Source organism: Gorilla gorilla, chromosome 10 (assembly GCF_029281585.2).
Source record: "Gorilla gorilla gorilla isolate KB3781 chromosome 10, NHGRI_mGorGor1-v2.1_pri, whole genome shotgun sequence".
Classification (NCBI taxonomy): Eukaryota; Metazoa; Chordata; class Mammalia; order Primates; family Hominidae; genus Gorilla; species Gorilla gorilla.
In genome coordinates, this window is record NC_073234.2 from 148413021 (window position 1) to 148431637 (window position 18617).

Here is an 18617-nt window from a genome sequence, read left to right on the forward strand (position 1 = left end):
ATTTATTTTGCACTTGTTTTTCTAGTTTCCTGAGGTAGAAACTTAAATTACTGATTTAAAAATCTTTCCTTATTTCTCATGTACACATTAGAAGGGTAAAATCTACTTTTTTGTGTGTTTTCGTGTGTGTGTGTGTTTTTGAGACAGAGTCTTGCTCTGTCGCCCAGGCTGGAGTGCAGTGGCGCTATCTCGGCTCACTGCAACCTCCATCTTCCAGGTTCATGCCATTCTCCTGACCCAGCCTCCCGAACAGCTGGGACTACAGGGGCCTGCCACCACGCCAGCTAATTTTTTTTTTATGTATTTTAGTAGAGATGGAGTTTCACCGTGTTAGCCAGGATGGTCTTGATCTCCTGACCTTGGGATCCGCCCGCCTCGGCCTCCCAAAGTGCTGCGATTACAGGCGTGAGCCACCGCGCCTGGCCTACTTTTTTATATCAAGTTGTGTGTGTTTGCTTTTGTTTTGTTTTAGAGATGGGGTCTCACTCACTCCGTCACTCTGTTGCTCAGGCTAGAGTGCAATGGTGTGATAACTCACTGTAGCCTCAGACTGGGCTCCAGGAATCCTCCTACCTCAGCTTCCCACATCAGGCTAAATTTTTTTTTTTTTTCCAAGACAGTCTTGCTCTGTCACCCAGGCTGAAGTGCAGTGGTGCGATCTCAGCTCATTGCAACCTCTGCCTCCCAGGTTCAAGTGATTCTCCTGCCTCAGCCTCCAGAGGAGCTGGGGTTACAGGAGCCCACAACTGTGCCCAGCTAATTTTTGTATTTTTAGTAGAGATGGAGTTTCACCATATTGGCCAGGCTGGTCTCGAACTCCTGACCTCGTGATCTGCCGGCCTTGGCCTCCCAAAGTGCCGGCATTACAGGCTTGAGCCACCAGGTCCAGCCTAAAAAAAAATTTTTTTTTAGAGATGAGGTCTTGGCTGGGTGTGGTGACTCACACCTGTAATCCCAGCAATTTGGGAGGCTGAGGCAGGTGGATCACCTGAGGTCAGGAGTTTGAGACTAGGCTGGCCAACATGGTGAAACCCTGTCTCTACTAAAAATACAAAAAATTAGTTGGGCATGGTGGTGCACACCTGTAATTCCCGCTACTTGGGAAGCTGAGGCAGGATAATTCCTTGAACCTGGGAGGCGGAGGTTGTAGTGAGCTGAGATCGCACCACTGTACTCCAGCCTGGGTGACAGAGCGAGACTCCATCTCAAAAAAAAAAAAAAAAAAGAGATGGGGTCTTGCTATGTTGCCTACACTGGTCGGGAATTCCTGAGCTCAGTGATCCTTCCGCCTCTGCCACCCTAGTAGTTGGAATTACAGGAATAAGCCACTGCAGTGGGCAAGTTGTGTATATTTTGACAAATGCATAATTGTGCCATAGAAAACACTAGTTTTTAATATTATTTGAACCATCTAATTATAGTTACCAGTGCTTTAGAAAACAAACCCACATAATTGCCTATGGGATGGACCAAATGACAGCTAATTGTTCATTGTCCTAAAGCAGGAAAGTTAAAGGGGTGTAAAAAAATAACAGAAGTGGGTGGGCCTGCAAGGAAGGGGGTTAAGTAGACAGAATCAGGCTGGAGACGTTTCAGCTCACACTCTCACTGAGGATAAAAGGAACAGACCAACTGAAAGGGAACAGCTGCTTCTTTGGGTGTGGGGGTGTATCTGGATGCTTATGGATTACAACAAATTGAAAACTGATGATAATTCAGATTTAATTTGGGGATACCTGGTTGGAATGGAAACCAGAGTTTATTTGCAAATTGCTCCCAGTGATCACACTCACACATATGAATTCATGAAACAGTTTACTCAGTTAACATTTGCATACAGAGATTTTCTTTTCAAACAGAGCACAAAAGGAAGTGTCAGTAACAGGTCTGACCTCACACAGCTGCCCATGCAATGATGAGTGGATCAAACACTACGGCTTATACAAGATGCTCCTCACAGAATGAAAAACAGCTGCTCATTTTCAGTTAGCTATTAGCCTTTTAGCCCCACCCTTGTTTTCTCTTTTTTTGAGACGGAGTCTCACTCTGTTGCTCAGGCTGGAGTGCAGTGGTGGTGCCATCTTGGCTTACTGCAACCTCCAACTCCTGGGTTCATGTGATTTGCCCACCTCAGCCTCCCAAGCAGCTGGGTTTACAGGTGCTCCACCACACCCGGCTATTTTTTTTGTTTTGTATGTTTAGTAGAGATAGGGTTTTGCCATGTTGGCCAGGCTGCTCTTGAGCTCCTGAACTCAAGTGATCCACCCACCTTGGCCTCTGAAAGTGCTGGGATGACAGGCGTGAGCCATCGCACCTGGCCAGCCTTACCCTTGTAATGAAGCAGTGAAGTACAGCTGGCCCACATCTCAGCCAACATCATCTTCTGACAGAATCTGCTTCATACAAACACATTACACACAACAGGACACAATGCACATGCCTTGTTCATACCCTCAGAGCTGCGTGGCAAATACCATGGTTTGGGGACGAATCTACACTAGACCTGCGTGGCTGCAGTGGTAACACTCCATTGCCTAACTGCTCCTTTCACATGAGCACGCACTAATGAAAATAAAAAGTTAATTCACTTCTCCCAGCCCCTATTGTAAGTTTAAGCTTGATTTTTTTTTAAGTACTTTTAGTGATAGGAATGCTTACTTGCTTTATTAATTATTTTTGTGGAGAACAAAGTGCCACTATGTTGCCCAGGCTGGCCTCAAACTCTAGGGCTCAAGCTCTCCTCTCCTCCCAACTGGGCTTCCCAAAGTCCTGGGATTGCAGGCATGAGCCACCACATCTGGCCAGTAATGCCTTTTTTTTTTTTTTTTTTTTTTTTTTTTTTTTGAGATGGAGTCTCCCTTTGTCGCTCAGGCCAGAGTGAGTGCAGTGGCGCGATCTCAGCTCACTGCAAGCTCTGCCTCCCGGGTTCATGCCATTCTCCTGCCTCAGCCTCCTGAGTAGCTGGGACTACAGGCGCCCGCCACCACACGCGGCTAATTTTTTGTATTTTTAGTAGAGACGGGGTTTCACCTTGTTAGCCAGGATGGTCTCAATCTCCTGACCTCGTGATCCACCCACCTTGGCCTCCCAAAGTGCTGAGATTACAGGCATGAGCCACCATGCCCGGCCCTGGCCAGTAATTCTTAAATGAGAACTTCAAGTTATAAATGTCCCTTCACTTACATTTCTTTTCATCTTAACAGTGAATGCCTCGATAGCTACATTCTTTTTGCTGTGCACATTTCGAGATTTAGGTATCACTAAATAAGTTTGGTGTTCCCTGGTTTTTTTTTGTTTTTTTTTTTTTTGTGATGGAGTCTCGCTCTGTCACTCAGGCTGGAGTGCAGTGGTGTGATCTCAGCTCACTGCAACATCGGCTTCCTGGGTTCAAGCGATTCTCCTGCCTCAGCCTCCGGAGTAGCTGGGACTACACACGTGCCACCAAGCCTGGCTAATTTTTGCATTTTTAGTAGAGATGGGGTTTCACCATATTGGCCAGGCTGGTCTCGAACTCCTGACCTTGTGATCTGCCTGCCTTAGCCTCCCAAAGTGTTATGATTACAGGTGTGAGCCACCGTGCCCAGCGCCTGATTTATTTATTTTTTTGAGACAGAGCCTCGCTCTATCACCCAGGCTGGAGTGCAGTGGTGTGATCTTGGCTCACTGCAAGCTCCACCTCCCAGGTTCACGCCATTCTCCTGCCTCAGCCTCCTGAGTAGCTGGGACTACAGGCGCTGGCCACCTCACCTGGCTAATTTTTTGTATTTTTAGTAGAGACGGGGTTTCACCGTGTTAGCCAGGATGGTCTCGATCTCCTGACCTAGTGATCCACCCGCCTTGGCCTCCCAAAGTGCTGGGATTACAGGCGTGAGCCACCGCGCCTGGCCTGGTTTATTTAACGTTAGCATTCTGACAAGATATTAAATGACCTGGATACAATGAGTAATAATTGTGTTCTAAGTTGCAAAGATCCCATAAAGGAAATAATTATTAAATATCATCACCAACTTCACAGATTTGGTCTCAAAGTAAATCTGCTACATACTAAATAATTTAAATTAATATGGTGATGGAGTGTGTGGCGTTGGAAGAAAACTTGTTGAAGAAAGCTTACTTTATTTTTATTCATTTAAGAGGCAAGGTTTCGCTCTGTCACTCAGGCTGGAATGCAGTGGCCCCATCATGGCTCACTGCAGCCTTGAACTCCTGGGCTCAAGTGACCCTTCTGCCTCAGCTTCCCAAGTAGCTGGGATTACAGACATGCACCATCATGGCTAATTTTTTTTTTTTTTTGAGATGGAGTTTTGTTCTTGTTGCCCAGACTGGAGTGCAATGCCGTGATCTCGGCTCACTGCAACCTCCTCCTCCCAGGTACAAGTGATTCTCTTGTCTCAGCCTCCCAAGTAGCTCGGATTACAGGCATGTGCCACCATGCCCGGCTAATTTTTTTGTATTTAGTAGAGACGGGGTTTCACCATGTTATTCAGGCTGGTTGCGAACTCCTGAACTCAGGTGATCCACCCACCTCAGCCTCCCAAAGTGCTGGGATTACAGGCTTGCGTCACTGCACCCAGCCTCTCATGGCTAATTAAAACTTTTTTTTTGTAGAGATGAGTCTTGCTATGTTGTCCAGCTGGTCTCAAACGCCTGGGCTCAAGCGATCCTCCCAATTTGGCCTCCCCAAGCACTGGGATTACAGGTGTGAGACACCACCCCCAGTTGAAAACTTACTTTGGATATAACTGATTTGAATTTTATTCTTGTGAAATAGTGATGAGATTTTATATTGTCTACTTCTAAGCGGCAGACAGTCATCATGAGGCAAATAAAATTTTCTAAGGTAAGGAGAGTGAGAATGGCCTTTCCCCTTTAGTCTATGGCAAAATAAAGGGGGGCATGGGAGAATCCTGATGGTGGAAACCATTTTATTCTCATACACAGGTTATTACAGCACAATTAGGAAGAGACAATCACAACTCACAATGCTATATTCAAATTATGCCAAAGTCCCAACATATTCATTTCATTTGCAAGTTAATTCCTAAAAGATCAGAGCAGAGTGATACACAAGTTTATTAACACAGACTACAATGTCAATGAAGCCTCCTGGCATTGTCGGAAATAGAAAACATGTATAAAGATCTTCAAAATGCAGGTTAAAATGCACATCCAAGTGAAAGGAAAAAGCACTACTGTGAAGCCTAACGGCAATTATTTCCCTTCAAAGGAGGTTTGTGTCCAGCTGGAGAGAACGCCTGGTGGACAGAAGACAAAGGAAGGCAAAATTCCTAAGGGAGAAATTCAAAAAATGACGGGGGTGCTGCCCTCTGCTGGGCCTCTTTGGCAGTCGACTTCAACTTAATGCATTAGCGCCGTAAGGTTGTAAGAGAAGCAACTCTGGCTTGATCTTAGAAAAGCTGATTTTCTTTTTGGCAGCATATTTCTGGTGAGAACTGATGGGAAAGGTGGTGTGGATTCGTGGACGAAGTCTCTAACGTAATCTTGACTACTGAAGGGTAAAGACTTGCCCACAGGTTAGAGATTACATGAATTATCCACAACGAATGGTAGCAGATGATGGGTCAGGGGTATTTTAATTGTACAGCGTAACACTTTAGAGAGCTGGGAAGTATGGGACATCTTTCCCGTCTTTCTTCACTCAGTAACTGATTATCTTGTTTCTTGTCCACGAATATTTAACCTAAATAACAATGCTTTTTGAAGGTTGTTTGGCTAACCCAGAGGTAGTAAAAGACTTCATAAGTCTTTCTGTTACTGAAGAGGAGCTTAGTAATAACTGCAAGTCTATTTATATATGTAGCAGATAGTAACAATTTCCAGAGCCACTGACATACGCAGCAGAAAAGCACAAAGAACTTTGTATTTGTTATAATTTCTACTGCATTGTCCAGATACAGATAGAAAATACTGATACGTAGTGTGGGGAATCTTGAGACATTTCAGCCTATGCACTGTGAGGCACTTGTACTGATAACTGATTATCACAATTTTATTAAATGCTCATCATTTAACAGATGGCACAGAAAATAAATGGCATACTCAAAATATTAACTCAAGAACAATTAATAAAGGCACTATTTACAAATATGTGTTCACAATTAAAGACACCCAACCAGTGGGTTGGGGAAGCACCCAGTAGTAGTTAAGTCTGAAGATCATGGAGAGGGAATGGTGTCAACTGAAACCGAGAGATCTACAGCCATAGATGGGGCTTCCCAAAGGAAGCTGTATCCTTACGGGAACACAGAAGCTACCTTAAACCATGGTCCAGGCAGGAGGAAGGGAACGGTAATAAATAACTTTTTCTCCTCCCACCTCTTGTATCTCCCACTGTTCAAACCTATGAAGAAACCCTAGTCTCTAGAAGACAGCCTCAGGGGGGAGCAGAGCAGAAAATGGGGGAAAAGGGATCGAAGAAATAGGGAATACTCAGCACACATGCAGATCCACAATACATACAATTTCTGTCATGTGCCTGCTACAAATTCAAGCTACCCCGAGCCCTGAAGGAATAGGCTTCTGACTCAGATGATGCAGTCTACTCAACTATATTTAAAAATTCACACTTAAGTGTTATCGTCATCACACTTTACTTCTAAATAAACTCCAAATACGTTATCATTACTTTGGCTTTAAGCAGCCAATTCCCTTTTAAAAAGATTTTAAAAAGAGAGAAATATCTGTTATATTTACCCACATATTCACCATTTTCAGAACTTCATTCCTTTGTACAGACCCAAACTTAAGTTTTGTATTATTTTCCTGCTGCCCTCAAACATCCTTCAATGCTTCCCGAAGACAGGTCTACAGGTAATAAAATTACCTTTGATTTAGTTTGTCTGAAACAGTCTTTATTTTGCTTTCATTTTTGAAAACGTTTTTGACAGTAACAGAATTCTAGGTTGCAGGGTTTGTTGTTTATTTCATTAAGGAATTTAGAGATAATACTCCATTGTCTTATAGCTTGCATAGTTCTCACCAGAAATATGCTGCCATTCTTTGTTCATGTGTATGTATTATCTTTTTTTCTCAAGGTGATTTAAAAGTATTCTGTTTATCAGTGCTTTTCATGAATGTGACTCTGAGGTGCACTGCTGTGATATAAATTATGTTTATTCTACTTCAGGTCATTTGAGCTTCTTGAATATGTGGGGGTATTGTTTTAATCAGATTTGGAAAATCTTTAGCCATTATTTATTCAAATACTTCTTCATGCCTCTTCATTTTCTCCTCTCCTTCTGGGACTCCAGTTACACATATATTACACTACTGTAATGGTTTTCCTATTCTCTTTCTCTTCTCTAAGTCTTTTTTTCTCTCTGTATATCACTTTGGTAGTTTTTATTCTTACTCTTCAAGTTCATTGATTTTTTTTTTATTTTTCTGTATCTAATCTCTCCACTTGGGATTTTAACAAAATCAGAAGTTGATTTCATCCCTAGAAGTTCCATTTTGGCCATTAAAAATCTCTCTTATACCTCAGGTTTCATCAACCTTATATTTTCCTCTACTTTATATTTACAATAGCTCTTTTAATATCCTTGTCTACTAATTCCATCACCTCTGTCTTTTCTGGGTTTCTACTGATTTTTCTCCTGGTTATAAGTCATATTTTATTGCTTCTTTGCATAACAGATTAGTTTTTTTGGATGCCGGACACTATAGGTCCAGAGTAGCTTTTAATCTAGAGTTAATTAGCTGCACTACTAAGACAAAACCTTTCTGAGAATTCTACCTGATGCTCCATGTGTTTCCACTCTGTTTCCACTCTGGCTGCTGAGAACATAAACTATTCCCAGCCCTGCATGAGTTCCAGGAATTGTTCAGCCTGCTGCTTTCCAGTGCTTCTTTTCCTGGCCTCAGTGCAAGTCAGTACTAAGTCAAAGGACTCAGGGGACTCCCAGCAGACTTCTTGAGCCCTGTATCTAGGAGGATCCCATCTCTCCAGTACTTTCCCCTGGAAATTCTAGCTGCTGTGGCCTCCCCAACTGCCAATCCTGTCTCTTCAATTCAGCAAGATTTATTGTTTCCCTTCCCTGAACTGCAGCCTAGGAACTGCCATGCGGGGGCAGGCTGAGAAACCATGGTGCTCACCTCACTCTGTCTGCAGTCTCCTGAGGATCACAAACCTGTGCTTGTCCTATGTCTAAAAACCATTACATATTATACGTATTGTACAGCTTCTAGTTGTTTAAGGCAGGAGAGGAAATCTGACCCTTGTTATTCCATCACAGCAGAAAGGAGAACTCTTCACATCTAAGTAAACACACCTCACGCTTACAATTCACTGCTTTTTGTAATAATTGATGTATAAAGAACACCACTTCCTTACAGAACTATTTCAATAGCATCATGCTTGTCAAATTCTTTACATTATTGAGACTACTCTTCAGTATGAACCTCTGTAGGTATTATTCTCAAGTGTACAGTGAGTTGTCCTTTCTTGAAATCTTCCACTTTGTTATAACAAACAATAGAATTTTCTTCCTGTTTAGGTCTTCTAAACATTTAATAAACTGACTTTTGACTAAAAGCTTCTCTACTATCACAACACCAATAAGGTTTTCACCTCAATGAGTCATCCAATATGTAACAAGTAGTGTCTTCTGGGAGATGACTTTTTTTACACTGTTTACTTTTTAAAAACTTCTCTTTCTAAATTCTGCTTAGTGACTCTTGACTCCTCAATTCAAGCTTTTTCAACAGTCACTGCCTCAATAGGGTTTCTCTCCCATATGCATCCTCAAAAGTGTCAGAAAGTATGACATTTGATAGCAACCTTTCTGCATTCGCCAAAGTCATGATTTTTATATTATATGATTTCTCTGATGTATCATAAGCTGCGACTTCCTGTTGAAGGTGGTCCCACACTCATTGCATCCATAGTATTTATCTCCTGTATGAATCCTCTGATGCCTCATAAGGTGTGACTTTCTTGTGAAAGATTTCCCACATTCACCACATTTATATGGTCTCTCTCCTGTATGAATTCTCTGATGTATAATGAGCTGTGCCTTCTCAAAGAAAGCTTTTGCACAATCGCTGCATCCATAGGTTTTCTCTCCTGTGTGATTTCTTTGATGCTTAATGAGCTGCACTTTCTGAACAAATGCTTTCCCACATTCACTGCATTCATAGGGTTTCTCCCCTGTATGAATTCTCTGATGCCTAAGAAGCTGTGGCTTCCAGGCAAAAGCTTTCCTACATTCAGTACATTCAAAGGGCTTTTCTCCAGTATGGGTTCTCTGATGATGAATGAGACTTGACTTCTCACTGAAGGTTTTCCTGCATTCACTGCATTCATAGGGTTTCTCACCTGTATGTGTTCTCTGATGTGATATCAGGCTTGACTTCTGGGTGAAGGCCTTCCCACACTCACTGCATTCATAAGGCTTCTCCCCAGTGTGTGTTCTGTGATGCGTTAGGAGCTGGGACTTCCCAAAGAAGGTTTTCCCACATTGAATGCATCCATATGGTTTCTCTCCTAAGTGAATTTTTTGATGTCTTATTAACTCTGACTTCTTAAAGAAGGCCTCTTCACAATCGCTGCATCGATAGTTCTTCTCTCCTGTGTGAGTTATCTGATGTTTAATCAGCTGTGGTTTTCTGATGAAGGCTTCACCACATTCGTTGCATTCGTAGGGCTTCTCTCCTGTATGAATCCTCTGATGCCTAATGAGAAGTGAGTTCCTGCTGAAGGCTTTTTGACACTCACTACATGCGTAAGGTTTCTTCCCTGTGTGGGTCCTCTGATGAGTAATAAGCTGCGACTTCCAAAAGAAGGCTTTTCCACAGTGACTACATGTATAGGGTTTCTCTCCTGTGTGCGTTCTCTGATGTGTGATGAGTTTTAATTTCTGGGAGAATGCTTTCCCACACTCACTGCAACTGTAGGGTTTCTCTATTGTGTGAGTTATCTGATGTCTTTTAAGCTGCGACTTCCTACTGAAGGCTTTTCCACATTCACTGCATCCATACGGCTTCTCTCCAGTATGAATTCTCTGATGTAAAATGAGGAGTGACTTCCTACTAAAAGCTTTCTGACATTCGCTGCACCCATGCGGTTTTTCTCCTGAGTGAGTTCTTTGATGAACAGTGAGCAGTGACTTCTGTGAAAAGGCTTTTCCACACTCACTGCATTGATAGGGCTTCTCTCCTGTATGAGTTCTCTGGTGTATAACAAGTTGTGACTTCTTGTTAAAAAATCTGCCACATTCCATGCATAAATAGACTCCTGTGTGTGTTATATGATTAGCAGTGAGCCATGGCTCTTTGTTGCTGGATTTTCTACATGTATTGCAATCACAGTATTTTATTCCACCATGGGTTCTGTCAGGTTTGATACAGAACAATAATTTCTTATTGAGTTCATCAATTTTCTTTCTTTCACAATTATTTTTTGGAATAAGCAAATCAAAAGGACATTTCAAACTTTTTTCTCCTGTGCCACATTTATGGGATCTCATTCCTACATGAACAATGTTTATGCTTGAATTAAATATTTTTCCAAAAACATCATATTTATGGCCTCTCTCCATACTTTTAAGGTTGTCTTGATTATCTCGGAGCCACATTTTGGGATTATCTAGCCAGACTTCTAAAAAGAGAAAAAATGAACCATACTGTGTAATTCCTTCAATTATTATGCTTATTGCATAAAGCTTCTGAAATGGCGCCATAATCCCAGTTTTTAAAATTCCCTCAAATAATGTGTACTTATTGGGCATTGACAATTTTAACAGAAATGAAAATGAATTTTTAAATTACAAATGTTTAAATACATGAACTTTTATTTTTACTGTTTATATATATTTTTTTGAGATGGAGTCTCGTGCTGTCACCAGGCTGGAGTGCAGTGGCGTGATCTTGGCTCACTGCAACCTCTGCCTCCCGGGTTCAAGCAATTCTCTTGCCTCAGCCTCCCGAGTAGCTGGGATTACAGGCATGTGCCACCACACCTGGCTACTTTTTGTATTTTTAGTAGAGATGGGGTTTCACCGTGTTAGCCAGGATGGTCTCGATCTCTTGACCTCGTGATCCACCCGCCTCAGCCTCCCAAAGTGCTGGGATTACAGGTGTGAGCCACCGCGCCCAGCCTTATTTTTTTTTTAGAGGGAGTCTCGCTGTGTCACCACGCTGGAGTGCAGTGGTGCGATCTCAGCTCACCGCAACCTCCACCTCCCGGGTTCAAGCGATTCTCCTGCCTCAGCCTCCTGAGTAGCTGAGAGTACAGGTGTGCGCCATCACACTTGGCTAATTTTTGTATTTTTAGTAGAGATGGGGTTTCATCATGTTAGCCAGGATGGTCTTGATCTCCTGACCTCATGATCCGCCCGCCTCGGCCTCCCAAAGTGCTGGGATTACAGGCGTGAGCCACCACGCCTGGCTAAATACATGAACTTTTAAGTAAGGAAATATTAAATATACTCAAAGAACAGTGATCATGAGATGAAAGAGCCTGGAGCAATTTCCAATCAAATACTGAAGTGATTAGTTTACTTTTTTGACAATAATCTATGATTATCTACTATGTGTCCAGAACTTAGTATCAGAAGATCAGAGAAGAAGTGAGGTAATATAGTTAAGAATGTGAATAATAAAAACATGAAAATGCAACATTAGTATATATTGTTGAATGGTATAATAGAAAAAGTAAGGGATATAATGCAGAATAAATGTACAATATCAACTTTACACCTGAAAGATGAGAAACTTTTTTGTACTATTATTGCATTTGTAAAATATTCTTATTTGGGATCATTACTTAAATCACTGATATCAATAACTTCACCATCATCAGTAAAACTTCCTCTTGGAATTATCCAAGAGTTCTCCAGAGCTCAGTATCAACACTTTTATTTAACTTCTTCACATTCATCCTCCTTTAATTGGATCTGTAAAGTATATATTTTATGTATATGTAATGCTATCATTGGAAATTACTCCTAACCACAATAATTTTTTTATAATAGTAGAACAGATATTGTCATCCAATAAGTACAATTGTTTGTGATTTCTACAAGACCATTTATTGCATATTTTAAAGGTTTATTTACTTGACTTTTTGATGATATTATTTACTAGCAATTGTGGGGTAATATTCTCAGGAAGTACTCTGCGAGATGAAAAGATCTGGCATGGTCTCAAATATAAAACGAGGCTGGGCCTGGTGGCAGCTCACAACAACAATCCCAGCACTTTGGGAGGCTGAGGTGGGAGGACTGCTTGAGCCCAGGAGTTTGAGACTAGCCTGGGCAACATATGGAGAAACTGTCTCTTCAAAATTTTTTTTTCTAAAATTAGCCATGTGTGGTGGTGCACACGTGAAGTCGCAGCTACTTGTGAGGCAGAGGGGGTGGATCACTAGAGCCTGAGAGGTTGAGGTTGCAGTGAGCCATAACTGCATCACTGCACTCCAGCCTGGGAGACAGAGTGAGACACAGGCTCAAAAACAAAACAAAACAAAACAAAAAACCCCCAAAACTACTCTTTTCTAGGGGGGAAAAAGCCTCATCTAATTCTCAGATATCAGAATTTCAGATGAAGCAGGCTGGCTGCGGTGACTGATGCCTGGAATCCCAGCACTTCAGGGGGCTGAGGTGGGTGGATCACTAGAACCCAGGAGTTCAAGACCAGCCTGGCCAACATGGTGGAACTCCATCTCTACCCAAATACAAAAATTAGCCAGGTGTGGTGGTGCACACCTGTAGTCCCAGCTACTTGGGAGGCTGAGGTGGGAGGAGGTTGTGTGAGATGAGAGTGAGCCCACTGCACGTCAGCCTGGGTAACTGAGTGAGACCCCATCTCAAAAAGAAAATCGAATTTCAGAGGAAGCACAACTGCTGATATGGAAAATTAAAGAAAGACTCAGTGTTTCGGGCATAAACAAAGATGATAATACTATTCATTGAGATGAAAAAGACTATGCAAAGAAGTTTGAAGATCAAAAGCAAGAGTCATATGTAGACAAGTGTGAGATCCACTTGAAGAGTTTACAGAAAATTGTTTTATAAGATGTGGGAAAAAAGAAAAACAATACTTTTAAATTAAAATCAAATCAAGATGAGATTAAAAATATGTCTATCCAGGCCGGGTGCGGTGGCTCACATCTGTAATCCCAGCACTTTGGGAGGCCGAGGCAAGCGGATCACAAGGTCAATGGATCGAGACCAGCCTGGCCAACATGGTGAAACCCCATTTCTACTAAAAATACAACAAATAGCTGGGCGTGGTGGTGTGTGCCTGTAATCCCAGCTACTTGGGAGGCTGAGGCAGGAGAATCGCTTGAACCCGGGAGTCGGACGTTGTAGTGAGCTGAGATTGTGCCACTGCACTCCAGTGTGGCAACAGAGCGAGACTCCGTCTCAAAATAAATAAATAAATAAATATGTCTATCCAAATTAATGGATTAAATGATAAACAATAATAAAGTAGTTTAGGTACAGGCTTAAAAGTAGTATTTGGTGATTTTTTTAGAGACAGGATATCACTGTGTCGCCCAAGGAGTGACGAGGTAGGATCATACCTCACTGCAGCTGCAAACTCCCAGGCTCAAGTGATCCTTCTGCCTCAGTCACACAAGTAGCTGAGACTGTAGGTGTGTGCCAGCATACCTGGCTAATTTTTAATATCCTTCTTGTAGAGATGGGGTCTTGCTATGTTGCCCAGGCGGGCCTGCAACTCCCAGCCTCAAGCAATACTCCTGTCTTGGCCTCCCAAAGCACTGGGATTACAGGCATGAGCCACCATGTCACACCCACCAAAATGTCATTCTGATGGCACACCAACAAATACCCTCTTTATTTCTTTCCTTCATAGTACTTATCAAATAGGTAATCCTCTTACTCGTGTCTCTCCCAGTAGAATGTAAAACGTATGAGCGTAGGGAACAGGTTTGTCTTTCTCACTAATGTACCCCCACTGCATAGCACATAACAAGCCCTCAATATAGGTAGGATAAATATTATTCACTTGTTATTGAGCTTCTAATATAGTTCCTTTTGGTATCATTAATCTTGAGAATTAATTTTGCACTTTAACACAAATGCTTCATGTTCAAATACTGCATCGCTAAATATTTTATGGTTTTATATTGTCTTCTAAATTAAAATCCTACAACGTTATTTCATGACTCATTTCAATTCCTCTCTTTCCACGTGAGAAGTGGTTCTAAATTAATAGGGGAACATAACATCTATCTTTTACAGCTTTTCCAAACTGCACATACTCAGACCTAAACAACAATGGGAATGGTGCCCAGACATCTGTAACCCGAAATATTTTCCTGCTGTGCCTTATGGCTCACGCCTGTAATCGCAGTTTCCCTGCTGTGCATTATGGCTCTTCCTGTAATCCCAGCACTTGGGGAGGCCAAGGCGGGAGGATCACTTGAACCCAGAGTTTGAGACCAGCCTGGGCAACATAGTGAGATCCTGTCTCTCCAAAAAAACCACATTTTTAAAAATCAGCTGGGTGTGGTGGTAGTCTCAGCTACTGGGGAGGCTGAAGTGGGAGGAGCTCATGAGTCCAGATAGGTTAAGGCTGCAGTAAGCTGCGACTGCGCCACTGTACTCCAACCTGGGTGACAAAGTGAGACCTTGTCTCAAAAAAAATTTTTAAATAAATATTTCCCAAGGTAGATGCTTAGATGGAAACTTTTCTACTGAAGGGACATCTGATAAACAAGACCTTTCCTTATCTGGGTCCATAATAACCAATTTTTAAAAATCAAATAAGTACATACCACAAATTCCACAGAGAACACAGACTACGTTACTGGCAATCTCTCTTTATGGGGAAAAAAATCTTAGGACTAGTTGTTTTATGAATTTCAGATAATGTCCATCAGGCCTGAGTTACTATACTATAGATGCTACATGGATAGAGATTTCAGAGAAAGCTGTGAGTCAAGGAACATTCACTGAAGTTGAAGAAAAGAGCTCAAAGTGAAGTCTACCTGGGGAAAACGTACCATAATCAGAGGCACAGATGCAGAGAAAAATTTCAGAAGAGCGTGTGAGGAAGAATCTAGCTCAAATGGAGTTAATAATGACTCTTGAGCACGACTCTAACTCAAATGGAGTTAATAACGACTCTTGAGCACAGAAAAATAAGTGGAGAGATAAGATGTTCCCATACCATGAGATTCTTCAACAAAAACGGAGATTAAATATCACACAGCAGGTAATGGGGACTTAAACCCACCTGACTATGTGATGGGATGAGAGAGAAGCTTTAGAGAAGTGAAACATCAAATGTACCAGAAAGATGCACTGGGAACTGACTTGAAAATCCTTAGTTTGCACAGAGGAAGGTAAGAAGCAAAATCTCCTTACTATGTTTACGGTATTAGGGTTTTTTGTGTGTGTGTTTTTGTTTTTAGAGACAGGGTCTCACTCTGTTGCCTAGCACACCCATGGCACACTGCAGCTTCCAGCTCCTTGGCTCAAGCAATCCTCCCACCTCAGCCTCCCAAGTAGCTGGCACTAGAGGTGCACACCACCATATTTGGCTGAATTATTATTATTATTGTTAGGTATTATTAGTAGTAGTAGATATGGGGTCTTGCTTTGTTGCCCAGGTTGGTCTCAAACTCCTGGCCTTAAGTGACTGTCGTGCCCTGCCCTCTCCCCAACCTCCACAGCATGAGGATTACAGTATGAGCTACTGCGCCCAGCCTAGATTTTCACTCTGTATCAGTGGATTCATCTTCTACTCTCGGTGGTTTTAAAATAGAAATATATCAAATTAGAGGAAGAGAAGAAAAATAATAAATTAAAAGTTTGAAGTTTAAATAAACTCAAAGGCAATCAGTGTTATCTAAAAGAAGAAAAAAATTATGAATTCATAAAGAGAGCCTTAACTAAGAAAGTGGGGTTGTAAATGGCCACCAATCTATGCCACTGAATAAGAGGGATACATTTCATCATAAACTCCATGGAGAAAAGACACATCCCGATGTGGAGACCAGGTTATGGAGCACATCCATTAAAACTCATGTCACCAATCTTGAGTCAACTCTAAAGATTCAGGAACTTTAAACACAGCTTTATCATGAAGAACTCATGTCACCAATCTTGAGTCAACTCTAAAGATTCAGGAACTTTAAACACAGTTTTATAAACAACACTTTAAAAGTGCCCACCTGTCATCAAAAACCTGAGATTAAATGTTCACTGTATCTCATAAACCTGATTATTCCTCACCTGAAAAGTTTTGATTTAGGATTTCTTGATCTATTATCCATGGATCTTGTTGTTCCAGTTTGAAAATTGCATCAGGTTTGAGAATTTGAAAACCTGTCGATTGGAAACACAGAGGACTTGGACCTAACTGCCTGGGCTAAGAGTCTTAAATATGTAGAATGTTTTATTATAAAGGCTGCAAAATAAAGCAAGTGAATGAAAATCTTTCAATTCAGTATAAAAGTCAAATAATCTTTGACATGTAAAACTTACATCCAAAATAAACACCTCACAGGCCAGTTACTGGCCACACACTAAGTTACATAAGAATGTTCTTACCCAAGAAAACCAGATTGCTATAGTTCTCCAACATCACATCTCTGTATAAGTTCTTCTGAGTAGGATTAAGTAGCTGCCATTCCTCCACCGTGAAATCCACAGCCACATCCTCAAATGATATCTGGAAAAGCATAATCCCTGTTAAACCTGAAGTGGTTCTCATTTGGTCTTGTAAAATACTTTCTTCTGTATTTGTGGTAGGTGGCCTCTAAGATGGCCCCAGTGACCTCTGACTCCGGTATTCATGCTTTTGCATAATCCTCCCCTCTTGACTGTGGGCTGGACTCACTGACTCATTGTCCTGAACAGAACAGGGAAACATGATGAGATGCCACTTCCAAGACTAGGTTAGAAAGAAATGCAACTTCTATCCTGGGCACTCTCTCTCTCTCGAGGAGTCTGGCTGCTGTGTTGTAAGGCCGCCACGTGGAAGCTCATGTGCCATGGAACTGAGGCTTCCCAACAGCCACTGAGTGAGCCTGGAGGAGCCAGCTCCTTCCTCGCTGCAGCCCTTCTCAACACCTTCATCACTGCATCATGTGAGACCCTCAACCAGAACCAACTGGGCAAGTACCTGGCAGATTCCAAAACCCAGAAACAGATCAATGTTTGTTGTTTTCAGCCCTTGAGGTTTGGGGTAATTTGTGACACAGTAATGAATAACCAATATAATATAATATAATAAACATAATAATCTTGCATTATGCCTTGAGGAAGGAATGTTTTAAAAATATTTATCATTGTGAATTTATTCATCCATGTACCTATCCACTGAACAAGAAACCAGAATAGGTTGTCTTTAAACAATACAGTGGTTCTCAAAGAAGGTGCCACTAGTATTTGAGAACCATTCTTAGGTAAAGAATACTGTTCCATGCAGTTGAGCCCTTCAGCATGCCTGGCCTCTGTCTGCTAATGACAGTAATATCTCTCAGTCACTGGCTGGGCACGGTGGCTTACGCCTGTAATCCCAGCACTTTGGGAGGCTGAGATGGGCGGATCACCTGAGGTCAGGAATTCAAGACCAGCCTGGCCAACATGGTGAAACCCCAACTCTATTAAACACACACACACACACGTACACACACACACAAATTAGCTGGGGGTGGTGGTGGGCACCTGCAATCCCAGCTACTAGGGAGGCTGAGGCAGGAGAATCACTTGAACCTGGGAGGTGGAGGTTGCAGTGAGCCAAGATCGTGCACCTGCATGCAGCCTGGACAACAGAGCAAGACTCTGTCTCAAATAAATAAATAAACAAATAAATAAACAACAACAACAAAAACAAAAACACTCTCTTTCCTCTGGGAGTGATTCTGCTCCCAAGTAAGAACAACTGGCCAGCTATTTTAGGTATCTTCCAAAACACACATATTGAGCAATTAAGATTCCAGGAACCATCTGGGTGCGGTGGCTCACACCTGAAATCTCAGCACTTTGGGAGGCCAAGGCGGGTGGATCACCTGAGGTCAGGAGTTGGAGACCAGCCTGGCCAGCACTGTAAAACCCCATCTCTACTAAAAATACAAAAATTAGCCAAGTGTGGTGGTGAGTGCCTGTAATCCCAGCTACTCGGGAGGCTGAGACAGGAGAATAGCTTGAACCCAGAAGGTAGAGGTTGCAGTGAGCTGAGATTGTGCCACTGCACTCCAGCCTGGTGACAAAGCAAGATTCCGTCTAAAAAAAAAAAAAAAAAAAAAGATTCCAGGAACCATAACAGGTACTAGAAATTTAAAAATGAGTAGAAAAAAAATCACATTCTCAAGTACCTTTCAGGCCAGAGTGAATAAGGTTACAGGGCTATGAAACTAGCATTTACAGAATATAGAGACAAAACGGGGATTAAAAACACTGGATTTAACAACACTGGGTTAGGTGCTGTAAAGACAGTAAGGCTTATAAAGGGTGTTTAGAAAGTCCTGGTTACAGAGGGGGATGAGGAAAAGGACACTCTCAAGGCAGCAGCATGAGCAAAGGCATGGAAACAAAGTGTGTTTTCTGAGGGATGAAAGTTCAGGAATATAAGAGAGGGAGTGGGAGCGGTGGGAATGGTCCTGGCCTCTTTAAAAGGGA

The 18617-nt window shown here is 42.0% G+C and overlaps 1 protein-coding gene across 10 annotated transcripts in view; it reads right to left on the reverse strand.

Annotated features, from left to right (window-relative positions):
* Positions 1–3267: 3267 nt before the first annotated feature.
* The window catches only part of ZNF605 (zinc finger protein 605), a 39123-nt gene continuing 23773 nt past the window's right edge, over positions 3268–18617 (reverse strand). For 7 of the 10 annotated variants that reach the window (XM_055357778.2, XM_055357782.2, XM_063694512.1 and 4 more), the window contains 3 exons: positions 16545–16665; positions 16227–16319; positions 3268–10618 (listed from right to left, as the gene is read on the reverse strand). In XM_055357778.2, coding sequence (XP_055213753.1) covers positions 8829–10618; positions 16227–16319; positions 16545–16665 — 2004 coding nt within the window. In that variant the 3' untranslated portion in view covers positions 3268–8828. The remainder of the gene's footprint in view (positions 10619–16226; positions 16320–16544; positions 16666–18617) is intronic. The other 3 variants (XM_055357787.2, XM_055357786.2, XM_055357780.2) reach the window with 1 other exon arrangement.